This window comes from Mirounga angustirostris, unplaced genomic scaffold, assembly GCF_029215605.1.
Source record: "Mirounga angustirostris isolate CCGP_5_RB_7025 unplaced genomic scaffold, mMirAng1.0.hap1 SCAF_15, whole genome shotgun sequence".
NCBI classification, from domain to species: Eukaryota; Metazoa; Chordata; class Mammalia; order Carnivora; family Phocidae; genus Mirounga; species Mirounga angustirostris.
The window spans coordinates 22893079-22910561 of record NW_026991723.1 but is presented as its reverse complement, the minus strand read 5'-3'; the positions used below and the strand labels follow the sequence as shown (position 1 = coordinate 22910561).

Genomic DNA, 17483 nt, shown 5'->3' with positions numbered 1-17483 from the left:
AACTGAGCCACCCAGGCGCCCCTTCACACTTTTTAAGCACAGTTCAGTGGCATTAAGTACATTCACATGGTTGTGGTGCCATCACCACTGTCCATCCAGAGGACATCTTGCAAGACCGAGACTCTGTCCCTATTAGGCAATAACTCCCCCATTCCCTCCCCTCCCCAGCCCCTGGCAACTTGACTTACTGTTAACAAATTTGCTTTCTCTGTGTGCCTCCTCTAAATGGAATCATATAGTATTTGTCTGTGTCTGGCTTATTCCACTGAGCATAATGCCCTACAGGCTGGTCCACGTTGTAGCACGTGTCAGAATTTCCTTCCTTTTTAAGGTCCGTTGACTTTTTAACCTATCAACTGCTTTTTCTGAGTTTTCATAAATTAAAGATGTAAATATGAGGACACCCCCTCTCACCAACAAGGCAAATAACTTCTTGAAACCTTCCCCGGAGTTACCTGGAGATACCGGTCTCCATAGAAATGCTAATTGGAAAACCAGTTTTCCTAAGAAAGGTATGATTCCTTGAGGCAGGCTGTTTACATTAATCAACATTCCTCTAATACTTGTCAGTGTTTTGTAACACTTTTTTCAAGTGCCAATTGTAGCTTGCCAGTTCTTCTGAAGTGTGGAGGCTGTTAATGGGGAAAAGCAGAATGGGAACTCTGTCCCCTGGGGGCTTTTTCTGCAGGGTGAAGCTGTTAATTTTTATCATTTTCATTTTACACAATCTTGCTTAGGTGGATGGTGGCTAGAAATATTGGATGGACGGATTAGTCAGTATGTGAAAAGTCCCGGTTGCCTTGTATCTTCCTATTCGCCTCCCTGTAAGGTACTCAAGTTTTTCGCTGAAAGTTGTGGATTTAATCTGTTCACACAGAACCCGAATCTGCTTACCACTGTCACAGAAATTTTTCCTTTCAATAAACATAATGGTGATAGGAAAAACAAAAAACACGCGAAACAGCTACAATGAAAGAAAAAGAAAAGATAGATGGGACCTTCCAACTATCAACTCTTAGATTATGCCTTGTCACTTTTCACGACTTTTTGGGGAAACTACTTATTTATTAGCACATCATAAATATGTGCCTCTGTGATTCTAGATGAGCATAACACCAGTGTCCGAGATTTAGTGCTATTTTCATTTCTTTCAAGATTAATATTCAAAGCTTAGTATGCAGAGCAATCATCTGTTTCAGCATTGTATTTCAAAATATTAAGGAAATTCCAAAATTAAACCAACAATTTATAAATTTCACTGTGAGGCTCAAGCAATGAAAAGGCCAGTAGAACCACTATTTATAATGGGAATTAAGAAATTAAAATTTATTTGCTGCTACCTTATTTTTAATATATAAAGTTTTGTTTTTTGTTTTATAGTAGATTTTCTGGTAATTCTGAGGTTGATGGCCCAAAAAACGATGCATCAGAGGATTGCTAATGTAATGTGTTAATTTATTTAAAGATTTCCATTTAATATTACTTGATAACTAAGGGTCATTTAAGACTGCAGGGAAAACAAACAAAAATAACATAAAAAATAAAAGAACTAAGAGAACCTGAGCAGAGTGGGTAATCCTTTGGTTATTAGTCAGACAACTTTTCCATGATCAGAGAAAAAAATAAACAAACACAACACCATTTTTTTCATACTTTTTAAAACTAGAAACATCATGAAACAATCTTTTAACTATAAAGGAAATTTCCATTTTGGCACATGAAAAAGATGTAACACTATCCCTGAAATGGTTTTCCCACTTTCTATCATGAAAAATTTCAAACATACAGGAAAGTTGAAATACTAAAAGGAGTAGTGACAGATTCTATCCCTAAATTCTGTGACGGTAGACCCTTCAGCAAATTTGCTTTCTCTTTCTGCACACACATTTTTTATTTGCGGTTACAGACATCATTTGAAGTTACAGGCTTTACCAAGAATCTTCTCAGAACAACATCCTCCTACACAACCACAATTTTCTCACATCAAGAAAATTAACCATGATTCCATATTACCTAATATCTAGTCCACATTCAAATTGCCCAAGAAAGTCGTTCATAGTTGTTGGGGTTTTTTGTTTTTCTGGTTTTTTTGTTTTGTTTTGTTTTTAAACAAGGAGCCAATAAAGATTCACATATTACATGTCCATCATATGCCTTTGTTTTTAGGGAACAGTCCTCCCTATTCCCTTCCCCATACCCGTAACTCGGGCTTTTTATTTTTATTTATTTATTTTATTTTATTTTATTTTTTTAAAGATTTTATTTATTTATTTGAGAGAGAGAATGAGAGACAGCACGAGAGGGAAGAGGGTCAGAGGGAGAAGCAGACCCCCAACTGAACAGGGAGCCCGATGTGGAACTCGATCCCGGGACTCCAGGATCATGACCTGGAGTTGCTTAACCAACTGAGCCACCCAGGCGCCTGTTTGTTTATTTTAAAGTAGGCTCCACAGTGAACTTGGGGCTTGAACTCAAGACCCTGAGATTTAGAGTTGCATTCTCTAATGACTGAGCCAGCCAGGTAGCCCTAACATTGACTTTTTAAAGAGCACAGGCCAGCTGTCTTGTGAAATGTCCTAACGTTCTGTATTTATGTCATTTGACTGGTTCATCTAGGCCTAGAATAGAGACTAAAAAGACAACTGGAATACTGCCTAGCGTTCTAGCTCCTTATCTATTCCCAGAGACCTGCCTTCAACCATGAGGAACAAAGAGATCACAGCTAAGCTGAACTCCAGCTTCAACTCTTCAAAGCAATTACTAGTTTCAAGAAGAAAAGGTACTTAAACGATATTGCCAAAACAAAAGCTTTTAAGGTCAAAGGAGAGGTGTCCTGTTTTAATGTTGATCTAGCAAGTCCAGGGTCTGCAGCAAGGTGGGCCATCCCAGACAGCATTCAGGGGTCAAGGTCAGCTCTGTTTTATGTGAACATGTAGGAAGGACCAGCAAAGGTGCTTCCTTTAACTTCCTTTTGCCTACCAAATGACTTTGGCTTCTGTTGAGCTAAATGCTAAACTGAAAGAATAACAAAAAAAATGTTACTATCTCAACTTTTATCAGACTTTAGAATGGGTTAAAAAAAGGCAGAGGCTTGCTAACTTCACTGAGACACACTGGTATGTTATGCTCTGAGCTCCAGGAAATGTCTGATCTTGCCCCAAAATACTGTCTTTGCATTTCAAGGGCAGCTCCCCAAGGACTTGGAGAGCTCTGACAGATAGGCCCTCTGCTTGAACCATTTCAAGGAAAACTAATCATGAATCTACATGAACGCATAGGAGTGTGCCATCCATGTGCATAAGATCTAAACAGGCCTAGAAGGGGGCATTAATATGTGGGAGAAAATGTTCCAGTGGCATTTGTGACTGCACTTCTCTGATAGCTTATGGACACAGGCTATTTTGGACTGGTACCTCTCTAGAAATACAGACTTAAATAAACAAAAGTGCAGCCTCCACCGAGGTGGTGTTCGTCTGCAGGCCAAGTGTTTTTACAAAACGTGATTGGCCAGCTAAGAAGTGTATCCGCCTGGTGCCTCAAATTCTCAAACACTTTATTTGAATACCATGTGAATGGCTAATCTCCTACAAGTTTTGGGGCTTTAACAAGGTAAACAAATGAGTGGCTGTGAAAGTAAACACTGCATTTCCTCCCAGGCTCATCCTCAGATCCAAAATTCCACTCCCTCCGTCCCTTTCACTAGCCCCAGCCTTCCCCTTCCCAAGCTTGGTCTCTTGTACCCTGCAGAAGTACTGAAATTGCAAAGGAGACATTTTTAATTATAAGTACTACAGTAATGAATTCAAGTACACTCGTTTATCATAAAGGGCTTTCCCATCTGTCTCTAAAGTATACTTAAAAAGGCTGTGTATTTGATAACATTAGCACCGAGCATCTTCCACATGTTACTGTTCAGCATTTTAGATGTTAGCTTCCCGCACACACCCCACCCCCCCAACATGGTGGTTGTTCCAGAAAAGGCACATTCATCTCTGTGTTTGGGAGTGCCTGTGTGGTCTCTTCCTAATTTATTTGCACTCTAATCCTCAGGGATAGCATCCCAATCCCCGTAGGCAAAGGGAGATTAGGGAATGGGGCTGTCTGCTTCTCCCCACCCTAACAGAGAAGGGAAAACAACTTCCTCAAGTCCCTCAAGTTCATCTGGCCACTGTACAAATTGTTCTTGAGCATGGAGGGTTTCCAAAAGCCCTAATTAGCAACTCACAGCAAACATTTCTTTGCATTAGCTAATGATCCGGCTACACTTGTAAGCAAACAGAACCAACATATCTAATCAATGCTGAAAAACCAACCAAATGCCTATTAAACATCTGGATGTAATTTTCTAGTTAGAACAAAATGAAAACATATGCAGGTTCCTTTGATCTGCATCTTAACAAAGAAATTGTTGATAAAAAACCATACTGGTCAGTCAATGTGTCATTTTCATAAACTCTACTCGTTTCTCTTCAAATGCTCCCAGTTTAATTTAGTTGGTTTCCTGCAATCTCTAATTTTACCATATTGTGTGAAACCGCAAGAGATTCTTTGGATGTGATTTTATTTGAGGTTTTACTGCTGCATGGATCTGCTACTGATTTTTTTTTTCTTTCTTTGCTTTCTCTCCTCCATGCCCCACACCCATCCTGCTCTTTCCTTTGGTAAAGGTCTGGGGGAAAAGGTTATAAAGCAATGCTGGGAAAATTCTTCTGGACCCTACATTCATGGGTTTAATAAAACTCTCAGTTAAAAAAAAAGTCAAATGATAAAATGTATAAGCAATAACTCACAGCTAAAAGGAAGAGAAAATAACAAGTGATCTTCAGAAATTGACATACTCATTTCAAATTAAAAAGTAATAGATTTAAAAGTTGCATAATTGGGCGCCTGGGTGGCTCAGTTGGTTAAGCAACTGCCTTCAGCTCAGGTCATGATCCTGGAGTCCCGGGATGGAGTCCCGCATCGGGCTCCCTGCTCGGCTGGAGGTCTGCTTCTCCCTCTGATCCTCTTCCCTCTCGTGCTGTCTCTCATTCTCTCTCTCTCAAATAAATAAATAAAATCTTTAAAAAAAATAAAATAAAAAAAAATGCATAATTTCCATGACCAGCATCCATAGCTTTTTCTATTATGTCTAGAACCTATACGATATATAACATCTAGTTTTTGTAGTGACTTATGCCATTGGTTGAGTTGAAAATTTGATAGTCAGCAACAAATGAATGGAAATAGACCCATATGCATCACAGATAAACAATCTCGCAATCTTCTTGTTTCTTTGCAGAGGATAAAGAGGGGATTGTTTTTTTCAGAGATAATTTTCTATGGAAGTGGAGTACTTAATATCATTTCATGGAAAAACATCATCAACATATGAATATGTTAAAGGTAAAAAAGATTATGGTTAACAGACTTTAAATAGAAGACTAAAATGATAGATTTCATGAGTAGGATTATTTTTTTTTAAACAGGCTGTAGACAATCTGCACATATTTATTTAAAACATAAGATTAAAGCTACTTGATTGTTTAAACACCATCATTTGTAATGCAGTTTGATGAGAGTTTTGTCGTATAATTATTACAGCATGAGAATCACAGAGAAAATATGACCTTGAAAAGGGGCCCAGCCTTCTCCCTCTGTCAAGGAGGATGGGATGCACTCGAAAACCAACCATCTTTATGCACACAATTAAAGGTCTTCCAATTTTAAAATCATTACTCCTTCTTTTCTCCAGATACTACATTATAAGAAATTTAGAAGGCTCCTTTCTCAAAATATACCGTTTTAATTTCTCTGTTTAAACCCAATTACCAGTGTGTGCCAGTAAATCAAACTAAAGCTTGGGTAAGCCAGGGAGAAGTGTCAGTTGCCCCAGCTGACACAGCATGCACAGGCTTATTTGTGGCATCCAAGTTCCTTCTACACAGTCCTGGAGCTGATTATGGGATGAACTGACCACAGACTGACACACAGGGCCCAGTCACTAGATGAAGATTTCAAGGAACGCAGGTTGCCAAAGGACAAAAAACTTAGTTGCCCATGAATCATACTATTCCAAAAAGTCCTCTATGTGGAAAAAGCCAGCTCCAGTCATCACTCAATTCAACTTAGGAAAGAGGGACAGTGCTTGCTTCCTTTTCATTCTTCATGTTAGCAAAAGGAATACTATAACCCCCTCCCCAACCCCACTTAATGAGAACACTGCAAAACCACATGCCGAACTTGTTTCTGTGGCCTTGTACACGGTGGCTAAAATGACTCCTTTAATTTTTCATTTATAATTGATATTTGGGATTGATGCAATTATAGACAAATCAATATCATGCATATTTAAAAACAACCTCAACAGTGAAATGTATTATCTAAAATGATTCTTTTAATATTTCAAGAAAAAGGTCTCTGAGAAAGCAAATCTTCGAATAAAATGTATTTCTCTTTAAATAAATGCCTTTCCATAAGTCCCTTGAAAATAAAATAATGAGAACGTGAGGGTTATTAATACCCAAAACTTGTTAAGTATCTTCCAACGTAGGATGAGTGTTTGTCAAAGATGTCTTTCTTACGGAAGAACTCAACACCATTGGGCTACAACAGCATTATTCACTCACCAATCGTATGGAAATAGCTCAACCTAACTGTTCTTTCAACAAAAGTATAAATGCGGCAACACTGAAGGTGTTCTGCTATGTGGTCTATTTGGAGAAATACACAAAAACTGGAGATTTACCAAGTATGCCCCATTTATTTAAAATTTCAAAATACCTTTTAGGTCAAGTTCCACTCACAAGAATTTTAGCTACGTCATGTACCCAACGCTTCCCATTTAGCTCCTCACGCAGCTCAGCCCTGGGGTACCCCCCGAAGTATGGCGTAAGGGCGGGCAAGACAGGTTCCAGGTCTCCAAGCTGGTTTATCCCATTGTCTCCCTTTGTTTTTAGTAATTGGAAACAGACTCGGTCATGTTGCTGAGAGGCCCCTAAAACTCTCAGCGACTCCCTACCCCAGACCCCTTCGACAGCGAAGTCGAAGACAAGGACGGACCAGAGATTTCGAGCCACGGGCAAAAGCCTCGCATCTGCGACTGGGACGTGCGTGCCTTACCCTGGGAGCACCTTAGGGTATCCTTCCCGCCAAACGAAGGCAGGCCGACCTTTTTGCAAAGTCGTTTAAAATGCTCCAATAAGGGCGCCTGGGTGGCTCAGTCGGTTAAGCGACTGCCTTCGGCTCAGGTCATGATCCTGGAGTCTCAGGATCGAGTCCCGCATCGGGCTTCCTGCTTGGCAGGGAGTCTGCTTCGTCCTCTGACCCTATCCCCTCTCATGTGTTCTCTCTCTCTCATTCTCTCTCTCTCAAATAAATAAATAAAATCTTTAAAAAAAATGCTCCAATAAAAGCCAATCCCTACCACCTTGGGTGCAAAGGGGGGCGTGAGCATTAAAAGCCTAATCTTAGACGGCCGGTGTACGTACGCCAACCAATGCGCTGCCGCATTTTCCACCAAGTGCACAGTCCAACCCTTCTCACGAAAAGGCAGCTCAAGGAAAAACAATCCTCAGAGAAATTTTTGAATGTGACTTCACTTTCAAAAGAGAAGCATCAAACAAGGGGCAAGCACCGAAAGACGCATTTGGCTCGAACTACCAACCCCCCGCCCCCCCCCCCCATAAGGAACTACGCGGTTAGTCTCCTCTGAGTTACTTTCACGGAGATCTGATGATTTCCTTTAAAGGGAAAAGTGAACAAGTGGCAGGATTTTTGCAAACTCGAGCCCCTAGCTTCCGCGGCTGCACGCTCGCCGGTCCCTCCCGCTCGCGCGCTCCCGCGCGCACCCTCGCCGGCCCCACGTTACTTTGATTGACAGCCCGGCCCCGCCGCTCTCCTTTCCACCGACCTTCCCATCCACAGTGCCAAACTCCGCGTCTCGCCTCTTCCTATTGGCTGGTTTCGGCGTCCCGCGGCTCCTCCAGGAACAGTTCCTCACCGAGCCCGGGAGGACGCGGCTGGCGGAGGAGGGGTGGGGGGTGTGGGAGGGGAGACGGGGGAGACGGTGGAGATGGAAGCGAGTGGGGTGGGAGAGGAGGGGGAGGACGGCCCGTCCAGTGTTGCGCTGCCGTTGGCTTCGGGGAGGCGTTGCGTAAGCACCCCACGTTGGGCACGGCGCACGCGATTGGCTGGCGCACGCTTCCCCGCTTCCCCTCTGCTACCGCCCAGACCCACGTCCCCCGCCGGCTCTGCGCTCCCGCCCCCCGCCCGCGCAGGGCTGGGCGGGGCCGGCGCTGGTTAGCTCCGGAGTGTGAAACCGCGTGTTAATGTAACCGGCGCGAGAGGCGCGGGCGGCGGCGGCGGGAGCGGCGGCTGCAGGAGCAGCAGCAGCGGCAAGTACCCTGTGCCCCGCGTCCCCGAAGCAGCCGACTGCGCCACCCCCACCCTCTCACGGCCGGGCGGGACCCGTGCCGCCAGCCCGGACCTCCGCCGGCCCGCGGCGACCTAAACCCCGCCGCTACTACTCCGGACCGGTCCGCGGAGTTTGCCCGCCGGGTAGGGAGGCCGAGCGGCGGAGCGCACTCCTGCTTCCCCCCCCCGCCCCCATCTCGTGGATGTCGCCCCCCGGGTCGTGAGAGAACTTTGCAGCGGGCTGGAGCGCCCTTTGCAGAGAGGCAGACGAAGGGAAGGAAAGAAAGAGGGCCCAGGAAGGGGCTTGGAGGAACAGTCCGGTGCGGCCGTGCGGGGCGAGTGCGCGCGGGGCGCGGCGCCCGGATGCACCCCGGGATCGAGGAGCGGCGGGCGGCTGCGGGACTGCCCTCCGCGGTGTAGCCCCGCCGGGCCAGGAGAGTTTGTGCAACCGCGGAGAACACCGAGTGTCGGTCGCACGGGGCGTGCCGAGCCGCCTCCCGGCGCGCCCTCCGCACTTTCCCCGCCTCGTCGTCATCCCGCGCTCCTCCGCCCGGGCTGAGGCAGCGGAGCGCCAGGCGCGGAACCTCCGCCGCCCGGACCTCGCTCCTCACCGCCTCCCGGGAACCCACGAACGCCCGGCTGAAGGCGCTGCCCTGTCCCGCAGCGGTCGGTCCCGAACGTCGCCAGGTTTGTTTGTGTGGGGTTAGCCGGGGGCGCCGGGCCACCTGCACCTCGCCTGCGGCCGGCGCCGCGGGGAAAACCCGGAGAGGAGGCGGACCGGGAGAAGAACGAAGGAAAGCAGCCCGCCTGGATTTGTTTGCTCGGGACGGGGATCGCCGAGGGGAGCGCGGCCGGAGTCACCGCGCCCCCACCTCTCCGCCTGGGCAGCAGAGGCCCGCGGGTTGGATCACAGCCCCCGCGCGCTCTTCTTGGGCGCCGGCGTTACCGCGCAGGTTCTTGGTGCGTTCGGGCCCCGGGTGCCCCGCGATGTGGCCCTGAGCGAGGGAACCCGCACCGGCGGGAGCAGGAGCAGCCGAGTGGCCGGTGCGCCCCGCCGAGCGCGCTTGCGTGCGTGGCCAGCGCGCTCCCCGCGCTCCGGGTTTCTGCCTGGCCTCTCGGCTTAATTTTTCTCGGCGGGATTAAAGTTGGAAATTGAGCGGAGAATTGAGTTGCCCGGAAACAGAGCTACGGCCGCCGCCAGAGCGATGTTCCCGCAGAGCCGACACCCGGTGAGGCGCGGCAGGGTGCTGGGTGGAGGGGCCGAGCAGTGGGTTGGGGGTGGGGTGGGGATAGGCGCTCTTCCGGTGCTGTAGGGAGACGGGTGTCTGCTACATTTTGGAGGACCCCCCCAGCCTCTAGGGGTGCGAGGCTGGGGAGGTCGGGGACCGTCCCCTCCTGTGGTGGGGAGTGAGCTGAAACTCTCAATTTTTCTCCTTTACTCTGGGCCCCCTCCGAGTTGACGTCTAGACAGGGTGGGCGGGGGCGCCCGGAGAGGCTGAGGTTTCTTTCCCGTAGCGACAGCTTCCCCCTAACCTCCCCCCCACCGAGACGGGTAGGGCGCCCCCCCTTTGTTTCTTGTCTCGCCCATTTACATATCAATGCGGCCCCCGTTCCGGCGCGCCTGGAGGTGGCCCCGGCGACTCTGGGAACGGGGAACGTTAAGGAGTTGTTTTTCTCCTCCGATTCCCGGGGTCATTATCGCCCCCGTGGGGAGGGGGTGGTGGCTACGACGACAATTTGGCCTGGTCTTCCCCGGCCGCTGGGGAGCCCCTGTCTGTCCCTCCAGCCGGTGACCCCGGGCGCATGTACTACGACCCGCCCTGGAGCACGGAAGAGGCCTGGAATCTTTGGAGGCTCCGGATCCGGCGAGGGTCCGCTGTCCCCCCCGCATAAAGTGCAGCGCAAACTCGAGTTCAGGGTTCCGTTTTGCGCCACTTCTAACTTTATTTTTTGCTCACGTCCCACCTACTTCTCCGTCCTCTGACTTAACTGTTTTATCTGTTTACCCGCATCCCTGTCCCTCGGTTCCCCTCGCCGGTCGCCCCCAGACGCCGCACCAGGCCGCAGGCCAGCCCTTCAAGTTCACTATCCCGGAGTCCCTGGACCGGATTAAAGAGGAATTCCAGTTCCTGCAGGCCCAGTATCACAGGTGCGTGTCCGGCCGCGCAGGGCGCGTGGTAGTCCAGGGGCAGCCCCGTCCCCTCCTCGCGCAGCCTGGGGGCTGTGGCGGCTGTACTTAGTACTTGCGTCCAGGCGGTGGCGTGTGGAGTCGCGGTTAAGACCTGTCATTCATGTTACCCCCTTTCCAGGTTCTTCCCGGGCCGCCTCTTCTCTAGTCTCCTCCTCCTACCATTGTTTCCCTTTTGCCCGTTTGCTGCGGTTCCAAGGAGTCTTTTTTTTTGAGTATTTAGAAGTTGCATGAGAACCGTCAATATTTGCACTTCGTTTATTTATTTTGCAACAGGCTGAGCTGAAACCTTGGTTCAATCGATGCCCCAGCCCTGGAGTGCAGGTTTAGGGAGGCAGAGCCGGTGTTGAAATCGCTCTTTGCCTTACTAGAGGATTGTGTTGTCTGAGGCAAAGTTCGTTATGGAAGGCTATAAATGCTGTTAGCTGTGCCCATCATTGGTGGTGAAGAGGGAGGTGGATAGGTGTAGGGAAAGCTCCCCTTCTTTGGCGTCACTCTGGGTTGGTTTGGGCAGGACAGGGGACTGGAGTCTCATTTATATACATCCCAGCTTAGTCTCTTCATCTAATGAGACCTACTTCAAAAGGTTTGTAAATGAAAAGTGATTGTAAATTTTCTGGAAATATTAGTTTTTTCCCTTGTTCCTATGAAGTCTTCAATGATAAGAGCTAAGAAATAACTGTGTAATGACAGTTTTTATTTTTGTCAGGCTTGAGAACAAGCACACAGATGCTTGGGTGTGAATTTTCTTATTTTGTCAGAGGTTTTTCTGATTATTGACCTTTTGTCTGCTTGAAGATAATCATCTCTGGAACTTGAGGCATACCTGCCCACACTGTTTACCAAGCAGGGAGGACTTCAACCCACTTTATTGCAGTAGCTACTTCACATATTTTGGCAGGGATTTAAAAACCGAAGATTTTAAAAGGGACCAACAATTGTAGAAGTAACTTTACAAGTACAGTTTTCAAACCTAGAGACTGTTTGAGTTGGCAGAGATGGGACAGGCCTATGTCTGACGCTGAAAATTGTGCAAAGGCCAGATTTTAATGGAGTCCAAAGGAGCAAACTGGTGCGGGGAAGTAGGAGTGAACAGATGAGCAGGAGGAGAAATCAGTCTTCTGGGTAGATCAGAGGTTTTGACAGATTTTTCATTCTTGGCATCTGACCAGGTATGCACCAAGAAGAAAAAGAATAGTAGTTGAATGGAGACCCTGTCCTGTTCACCTGACCCCTTTTCTCTATAAAATGCAAGGACAAAGCTTTTGCATGTTTACCTAGATAGTTTATGGCTTTTCCAAATTGGTCTGTGTTTTTACTTGAAGTGCAAATATGTGAGGCAGATGTTAAAACAAGTGACATAATGTTTACATTAAGTTGCCTGTTTTGTTTTTGTAGCCTTAAATTGGAATGTGAGAAACTGGCAAGTGAAAAGACAGAAATGCAGAGGCACTATGTGATGGTAGGTATCAGAGATTAGACTTTTCTCCTTTTCATGTAAGATTAGCAAATATGTGTTCCATTCCTAGCATTGCAAAACGTGAGTTAACGAAATGCTTGGTTTTTTTTTTCTTTTTGCAGTATTATGAAATGTCATATGGATTAAACATAGAAATGCATAAACAGGTAAGCTTTAGTTAAATCTCTAGTTGAAATGAGAGAAATCAGTCATGATTCCATAAAACTGGCTTTGTCCTCAGTGGTGGGGGGATTTGTATGCTGTTTTCTTGCCTTGGTTTCCCTTCCTGTGAGTTGGTGGTAGTATTTTGCACAAGGGTCGCTTCTTGACAGTTACAAATCTTTAAATGACTAGGTGAGAGGTGCTTTGGAAATGTGAACCAGCCTGTTTCTAGGCTGATAGAAATTGAGTCTCTGAGTTGACTTTTCCACCTGGGTAGATTTATTCTCCTCTTGAAAGACCTGGGTATCCTGTAGAGTTCTGAAATTCAGAATAGCTTGTTTTTTTGCTGGTTTGGACAGCAGTGTGGTCTTATATTCAGGAGTTCCTTAAGCAGGTTAAACATCGTATACGACTAACTGAGGTTCTCTTCATGCTTCAAGGTTGCATAAAGTGACACTCAAGATTAGTGGCTTATTAGCAAACATCTTTTTGGAAAATTTCTCAATTGATGCAGATTTGGAGGTGAAAAAGCATTCTTTTATGGCCACAGCATATATTGGGAGTCGCTTCAGTCCTAGTGGTTTTAAAAGCATGAAAAGATTAGTGACTGGAAAGCTCTAGCTATGACTATGAGTTTGCAAGTTCCCATAAAATTCACACTTATGGCTACTATAATGGTGTATAAAAAGAGTATTGAGCTGGAACAAGGCACTAAGGACCTCATAAGAGAAGAAAAGCTAAATGATTGCTCAGCCCAAAGGACCCTCGATTGAGTAGTCATTGTCTGCCAAAGAAAGCATTAATGGCAGGGTGTAAGTATTCTGGAGATATGCTGACATTCACTTTTTCATCAAGACGCTGGTACAATAAGTCTTTTAGAAATCGATTGCCTCTTAAAAAATTATCATCAGATGAAGTTGCACAGTTGGACACATTTCAAAGTGCAACAATACAATTCTTACTTGATGTATATGTGCTATTTCATCTCAAACCCTTGTTTCATTAAATTAAAGAGCATGGCTGACCGGCTGGGGCACAGTGGAAAAATTGATTAGTTCAGCCTTCAGATCTTCCTTATATTCAAAGACTTTCATTAAGCAAGTGTGTTTCAGAGTTGAATTCTGCTTTTGTAACTCCACACTCTTTGATTTTTAATTCATCATAGATTTCATAATGTTAAGTCGTGTACACTAGATCTGTTCTCAGATATGTGTTTGGAAAGGGATAGTTAGGTTCAAGGCCTTTCATTAATAATATAATTGGGCCTTTAAAAATGCTGATTTTATCCTGATTTGCAAAATTGGTAGCCTAGATTACATTGGGCTTGTGCCTTTGTTTTTTGTGTTTCAATGGCTTGTGCCTGATTGAGGTAGTTGTAACTTGTTGATAGTAATTGGGCCAGAAGATCTATGGTCATTTAAATGAATTACCCCAAAGGCACATTTTTTTGCTAACAAAAATTCTAGAAGGGTAAGAGAAGAGTGAGCTTTTTCTTAAATTCATAAACTCGAGAGGATTTAATAACTTCACCACCTCTTTTACAAGGAAACACCACCTCTGTGTGATGCTGTATGCTGGTATAGGATTTATTGGGGGGGGGGGTAAAGGAGGTGTGTAATTCTTCTGGGTTCCTGTAGGTTACATGGTTACATGACCTCTCCTTTATCGAGTAGGAAAAAGGAAGAAGGGGCGAGGAGGGTCAGGAGCCCCATGGTGTGAAAATAGGTTTCTAATGAGTTTTTATACACTATTGGGCATTTGTGGGTAATATTGTCCATCCATGAGCCAGTATGCATTAATAATATGCTGTGTATAATTGGCTCAGTAATTTGACAAATGTGAAAAGCTGAGAGATGCCATGTTCTTCATAGTAGGGTATTGAGACCCCTGAAATTTAGTTTATACTGTAAATGCTGACAGACCCTTAACTAGAGTGGTGTGCAAAGCAGTGCTGTAATTCAGTTTAAAGTGGCCTTACATTTGAAAAACATCCTTCTGAATGTCACACATTAATAATAAGTTCTGAGGAGGCATTTGGTGCAGCTAGTAATCATAATTCTTATTAAAACTGGTGACGTCTGGCCCCCAGGGTGTAGCCAGGCTCAAATTGATGCTTTTTGCCGCCTGATCACCAGCATGGCCTAAGTGCTCATTATATTGTAGAGAGGGCCTTTGGAGCTCTCATTAGATTTGACAGGAATTCTCTCTGGGGGGAAACTGGGCATTAGCGAGACTCCTGACAGGCTGAAATTAGTCCTGCTTTATGGCTTATAACCAAATGCTAGCAAGGCATCATCAGGGGACACAAAAAATTGTCATTTCTGACAACATCTTTGTTACTGAAAAAAAAAATGCAGCAATGGGGAAACTTTCCACGGAGAGAGCTTTAATGTTGTTAAGATTTGTCTGCAGTGTGACCGCTCCCTCTCCCCACCTTTCAGCGGGTTTGTCGAAGGAGTGAGTTTTAGAGATTTCAGTGTCAAATCTCACCACCGACTTTTCCGTCTGGAAGTTTTAAAGTGGAAGCGCGTCCAAATCGAGAATGGTATAATTGTGGTTTCCTTACTTGGTTTGGTGCCCACAGTCCATGTTTATGTTGTGTCAACACTTCCTGATAAGCCTTCCCCTCACTTTCTCTGCTCCCATATGTGCTGGTTACTGAAAAGTCAGTGCTCTAGGGATGGTAATGGGTACTTAATTTTTTTTACTGTAACATTAAGACAGGTTTTTTGGGGGGAGGGTTTGTTTGTTTTGTTTTGTTTTGTTTTTGAGGGGCACCTGGGTGGCTCAGGGTTAAGCACCCGACTCTTGATTTTGGCTCATGCCGAGGTATCAGAATCCTGGGATTGGGCTCCTTGCTCAGTGGGGAGTCTTATTTGAGATTCTCTCTCCCTCTCCCTGTGCCCCTCCCCCGCACACTCATACTCTCTCTCTCTCAAAATAAATAAATAAAATCTTAAAATAAGACAGTTCTTTTTTGTTTGTTTTTGTTTTTGTTTGAGTCTTTTGTAGATCTCTGCCTGTCCATCTCTCTCCAGGTAGATTGTAAATTCTAGGTATATCTACCCGGGAGAGGTAGAGACATCTCATGACCCGTCATGATGCCACCAGAGGGTTAGGGTGTGTTACAGAACAGCAGATGAACGTGAGTCTGATTGTTTTGAGGGCTGTGCCTGGTGTGTTTGGCAGTGTGATCTTTCAAGTTTTGTTTTCTGTCATGTGGTGTGGTATGACCTCATTTGATATTTTTGGAACAAGATGCACTGTAAATACATACATAAGCCTTATTTATTCCACTTGTGTATCTCTTCAGGATGCTGATGAAGCCATGCCATAAGTTGTCTTTAGTGACATGAATTTGTACAGCACTTAACAGTTTTCAGATTTGTCTCATCCTGTGAGGTAGATTGGGTAGGTGTTTTGCTCTGCCTACGGCTATGGGCATGTGTTCAGTGTCCGGATTTGTCAAGGCCAAGTTTCTGCTGAAGCTGGAGTTTGGGTCACCTGGTCCCTAGAATTCAGTGCTGCTTTACTTTACCCAGCCCCCTGCCATTGGAGGATGAGGCCAGTGGTGGAATCACCTTTGGGCCTGTCTGTGGTGACCCAGTCGGCCTGGCTGCAGGTCTCTCCTGCTCTCTCTCTTTGTGCTGACAACTTCATGATACACAATCATGTCGGGGCTAGATGCATGTTCTAAGAATTCATGAAAATCAGTAGTACTGACTGGCCTGTGAGGTCACAGCCATGGGTAGGTAGAAAGTCGTAGCCAACTGAGCACTGCTACTGCAGGTTAAAATATGTCTAAGAACAAAAGAAATTGGAAACTGTTGTCAGGACTCCTGGTTGAGGCCCAGGGCACAGTGAGTGTGATCAGTCACTTTGTCTCTCTGTGCCTCTCTTCTTCTGAAGAGCGGGCAGAGTGAGCACTCAGTGCTCTCCAGGGCGGCCAAGAATTTAAAAATAAATGAAAGGACTAGCTCTGGAAGGAAAGACATACTCTGCAGTGCTGGTTGTGGGGTGGGGAAGGAGACGAGAAAGAGAAACAGATGAGAGCTTAACATAACCAAGTGCCATGTGATGTTTCAGCCAGCACCCTGTCTCAGACCACGTAAATTTCAGAGTGAAGCCACTTTCACAGTTTTGATGTGTGCTTTAAAGTTTCCCTTAAAAAATAAATTGTCCTCTGGTAGTGTTTTTAAAGTGCTTAGGTGGAACTGTTAGGGGTTCACCTGCAGGTTAATCCCTTAGATGTGACTCTTACTATTTGTCTGCAAGTCTTACCTTTCTTCCTGCTTTTTAACCACGTGTGTTTTCCATCTGCAGTTTCTCACTTTGAGATTTTTTTTTTCCCCAAGTCCACGTCTCAGAATGGGAAAAGACTAGTGGAGTACTTGCACTTAAGAGTTAAGCTCCACCAGGTGTTAATTACCTTGTAATACAAAGGGACTAGCTGTCATCAAGATTGGAGTGGTCCCCAACTTCACATCATTAGCCAGGCCTGCCCTTCACAAGCTTCAGTGAAAAGAGATAAAGCTCCCTGTGTATTAAGAACCCAGATTTTGGGGGCGCCTGGGTGGCTCAGTTGGTTAAGCGACTGCCTTCGGCTCAGGTCATGATCCTGGAGTCCCTGGATCGAGTCCCGCATCGGGCTCCCTGCTCGGCAGGGAGTCTAGTCTGCTTCTCCCTCTGACCCTCCCCCCTCTCATGTGCTCTCTCTCCTTCTCTCTCTCAAATAAATAAATAAAAAAATCTTTAAAAAAAAAAAAAGAACCCAGATTTTGAAGCGCAAGATTAGCCTTTGTTTTTTTAATCAGCAAGCAGGGCAATTCCTCCCTACGTTCTCTCTCACCCTACCCGACCCCTTCAACAGTTGGCTAGTTCATGGTTACTATCCAGAGCCGAGACTCGGGTGAGGTGAGGGTTGCAGCGCCTCAGACACAGAATTTAAGGCAGGGGTCAAAAAATATAGTCCTTCAGATAAGAAATATTTTTAAAATTCAAAATTAATGCCAAGAAACTCTAGAAGGCACAAAATATGTGATCTTTAGGATGGGCGTTGGTGTAAAAATACAGCTCATTGACGTCCCTTATTTAGGGGACTTTGATTAGTGACTGGGTGAGTCATTGACTAGTTAGTTGCCAGGGCGTCAGTTTCCCTCCTTGTAAAATGAAGGGTTAGACTAGGCAGGTTCTCAGAATGGGTCCTCGTAGGAGAGGAGAGTTGTCTCTCTAGACCGCTCCCCTCACTAGTGTTCAAAACCCAGTGCCTGCTTGTGTCCG

At 45.7% G+C, this 17483-nt stretch overlaps 1 protein-coding gene and 1 long non-coding RNA gene across 11 annotated transcripts in view; one reads left to right on the top strand and one right to left on the bottom strand.

Moving 5' to 3' along the window:
• Positions 1–8106, bottom strand: part of LOC129045738 (uncharacterized) — a 171330-nt gene extending 163224 nt beyond the window's left edge. Inside the window, exon 1 of the long non-coding RNA XR_010407714.1 lies at positions 7892–8106. This is a non-coding gene — a long non-coding RNA (uncharacterized LOC129045738). The remainder of the gene's footprint in view (positions 1–7891) is intronic.
• A 219-nt stretch (positions 8107–8325) lies between these two features.
• TLE1 (TLE family member 1, transcriptional corepressor) overlaps positions 8326–17483 on the top strand; it is a 90668-nt gene continuing 81510 nt past the window's right edge. For 6 of the 10 annotated variants that reach the window (XM_064579443.1, XM_064579442.1, XM_064579444.1 and 3 more), the window contains exons 1-4: positions 8328–9623; positions 10443–10543; positions 11981–12044; positions 12164–12208. In XM_064579443.1, the coding sequence (XP_064435513.1) occupies positions 9600–9623; positions 10443–10543; positions 11981–12044; positions 12164–12208 (234 nt within the window). In that variant the 5' untranslated portion in view covers positions 8328–9599. Of the gene's footprint in view, positions 9624–10442; positions 10544–11980; positions 12045–12163; positions 12209–17483 lie in introns of all 10 variants that reach the window. The other 4 variants (XM_064579447.1, XM_064579445.1, XM_064579446.1 and 1 more) reach the window with 3 other exon arrangements.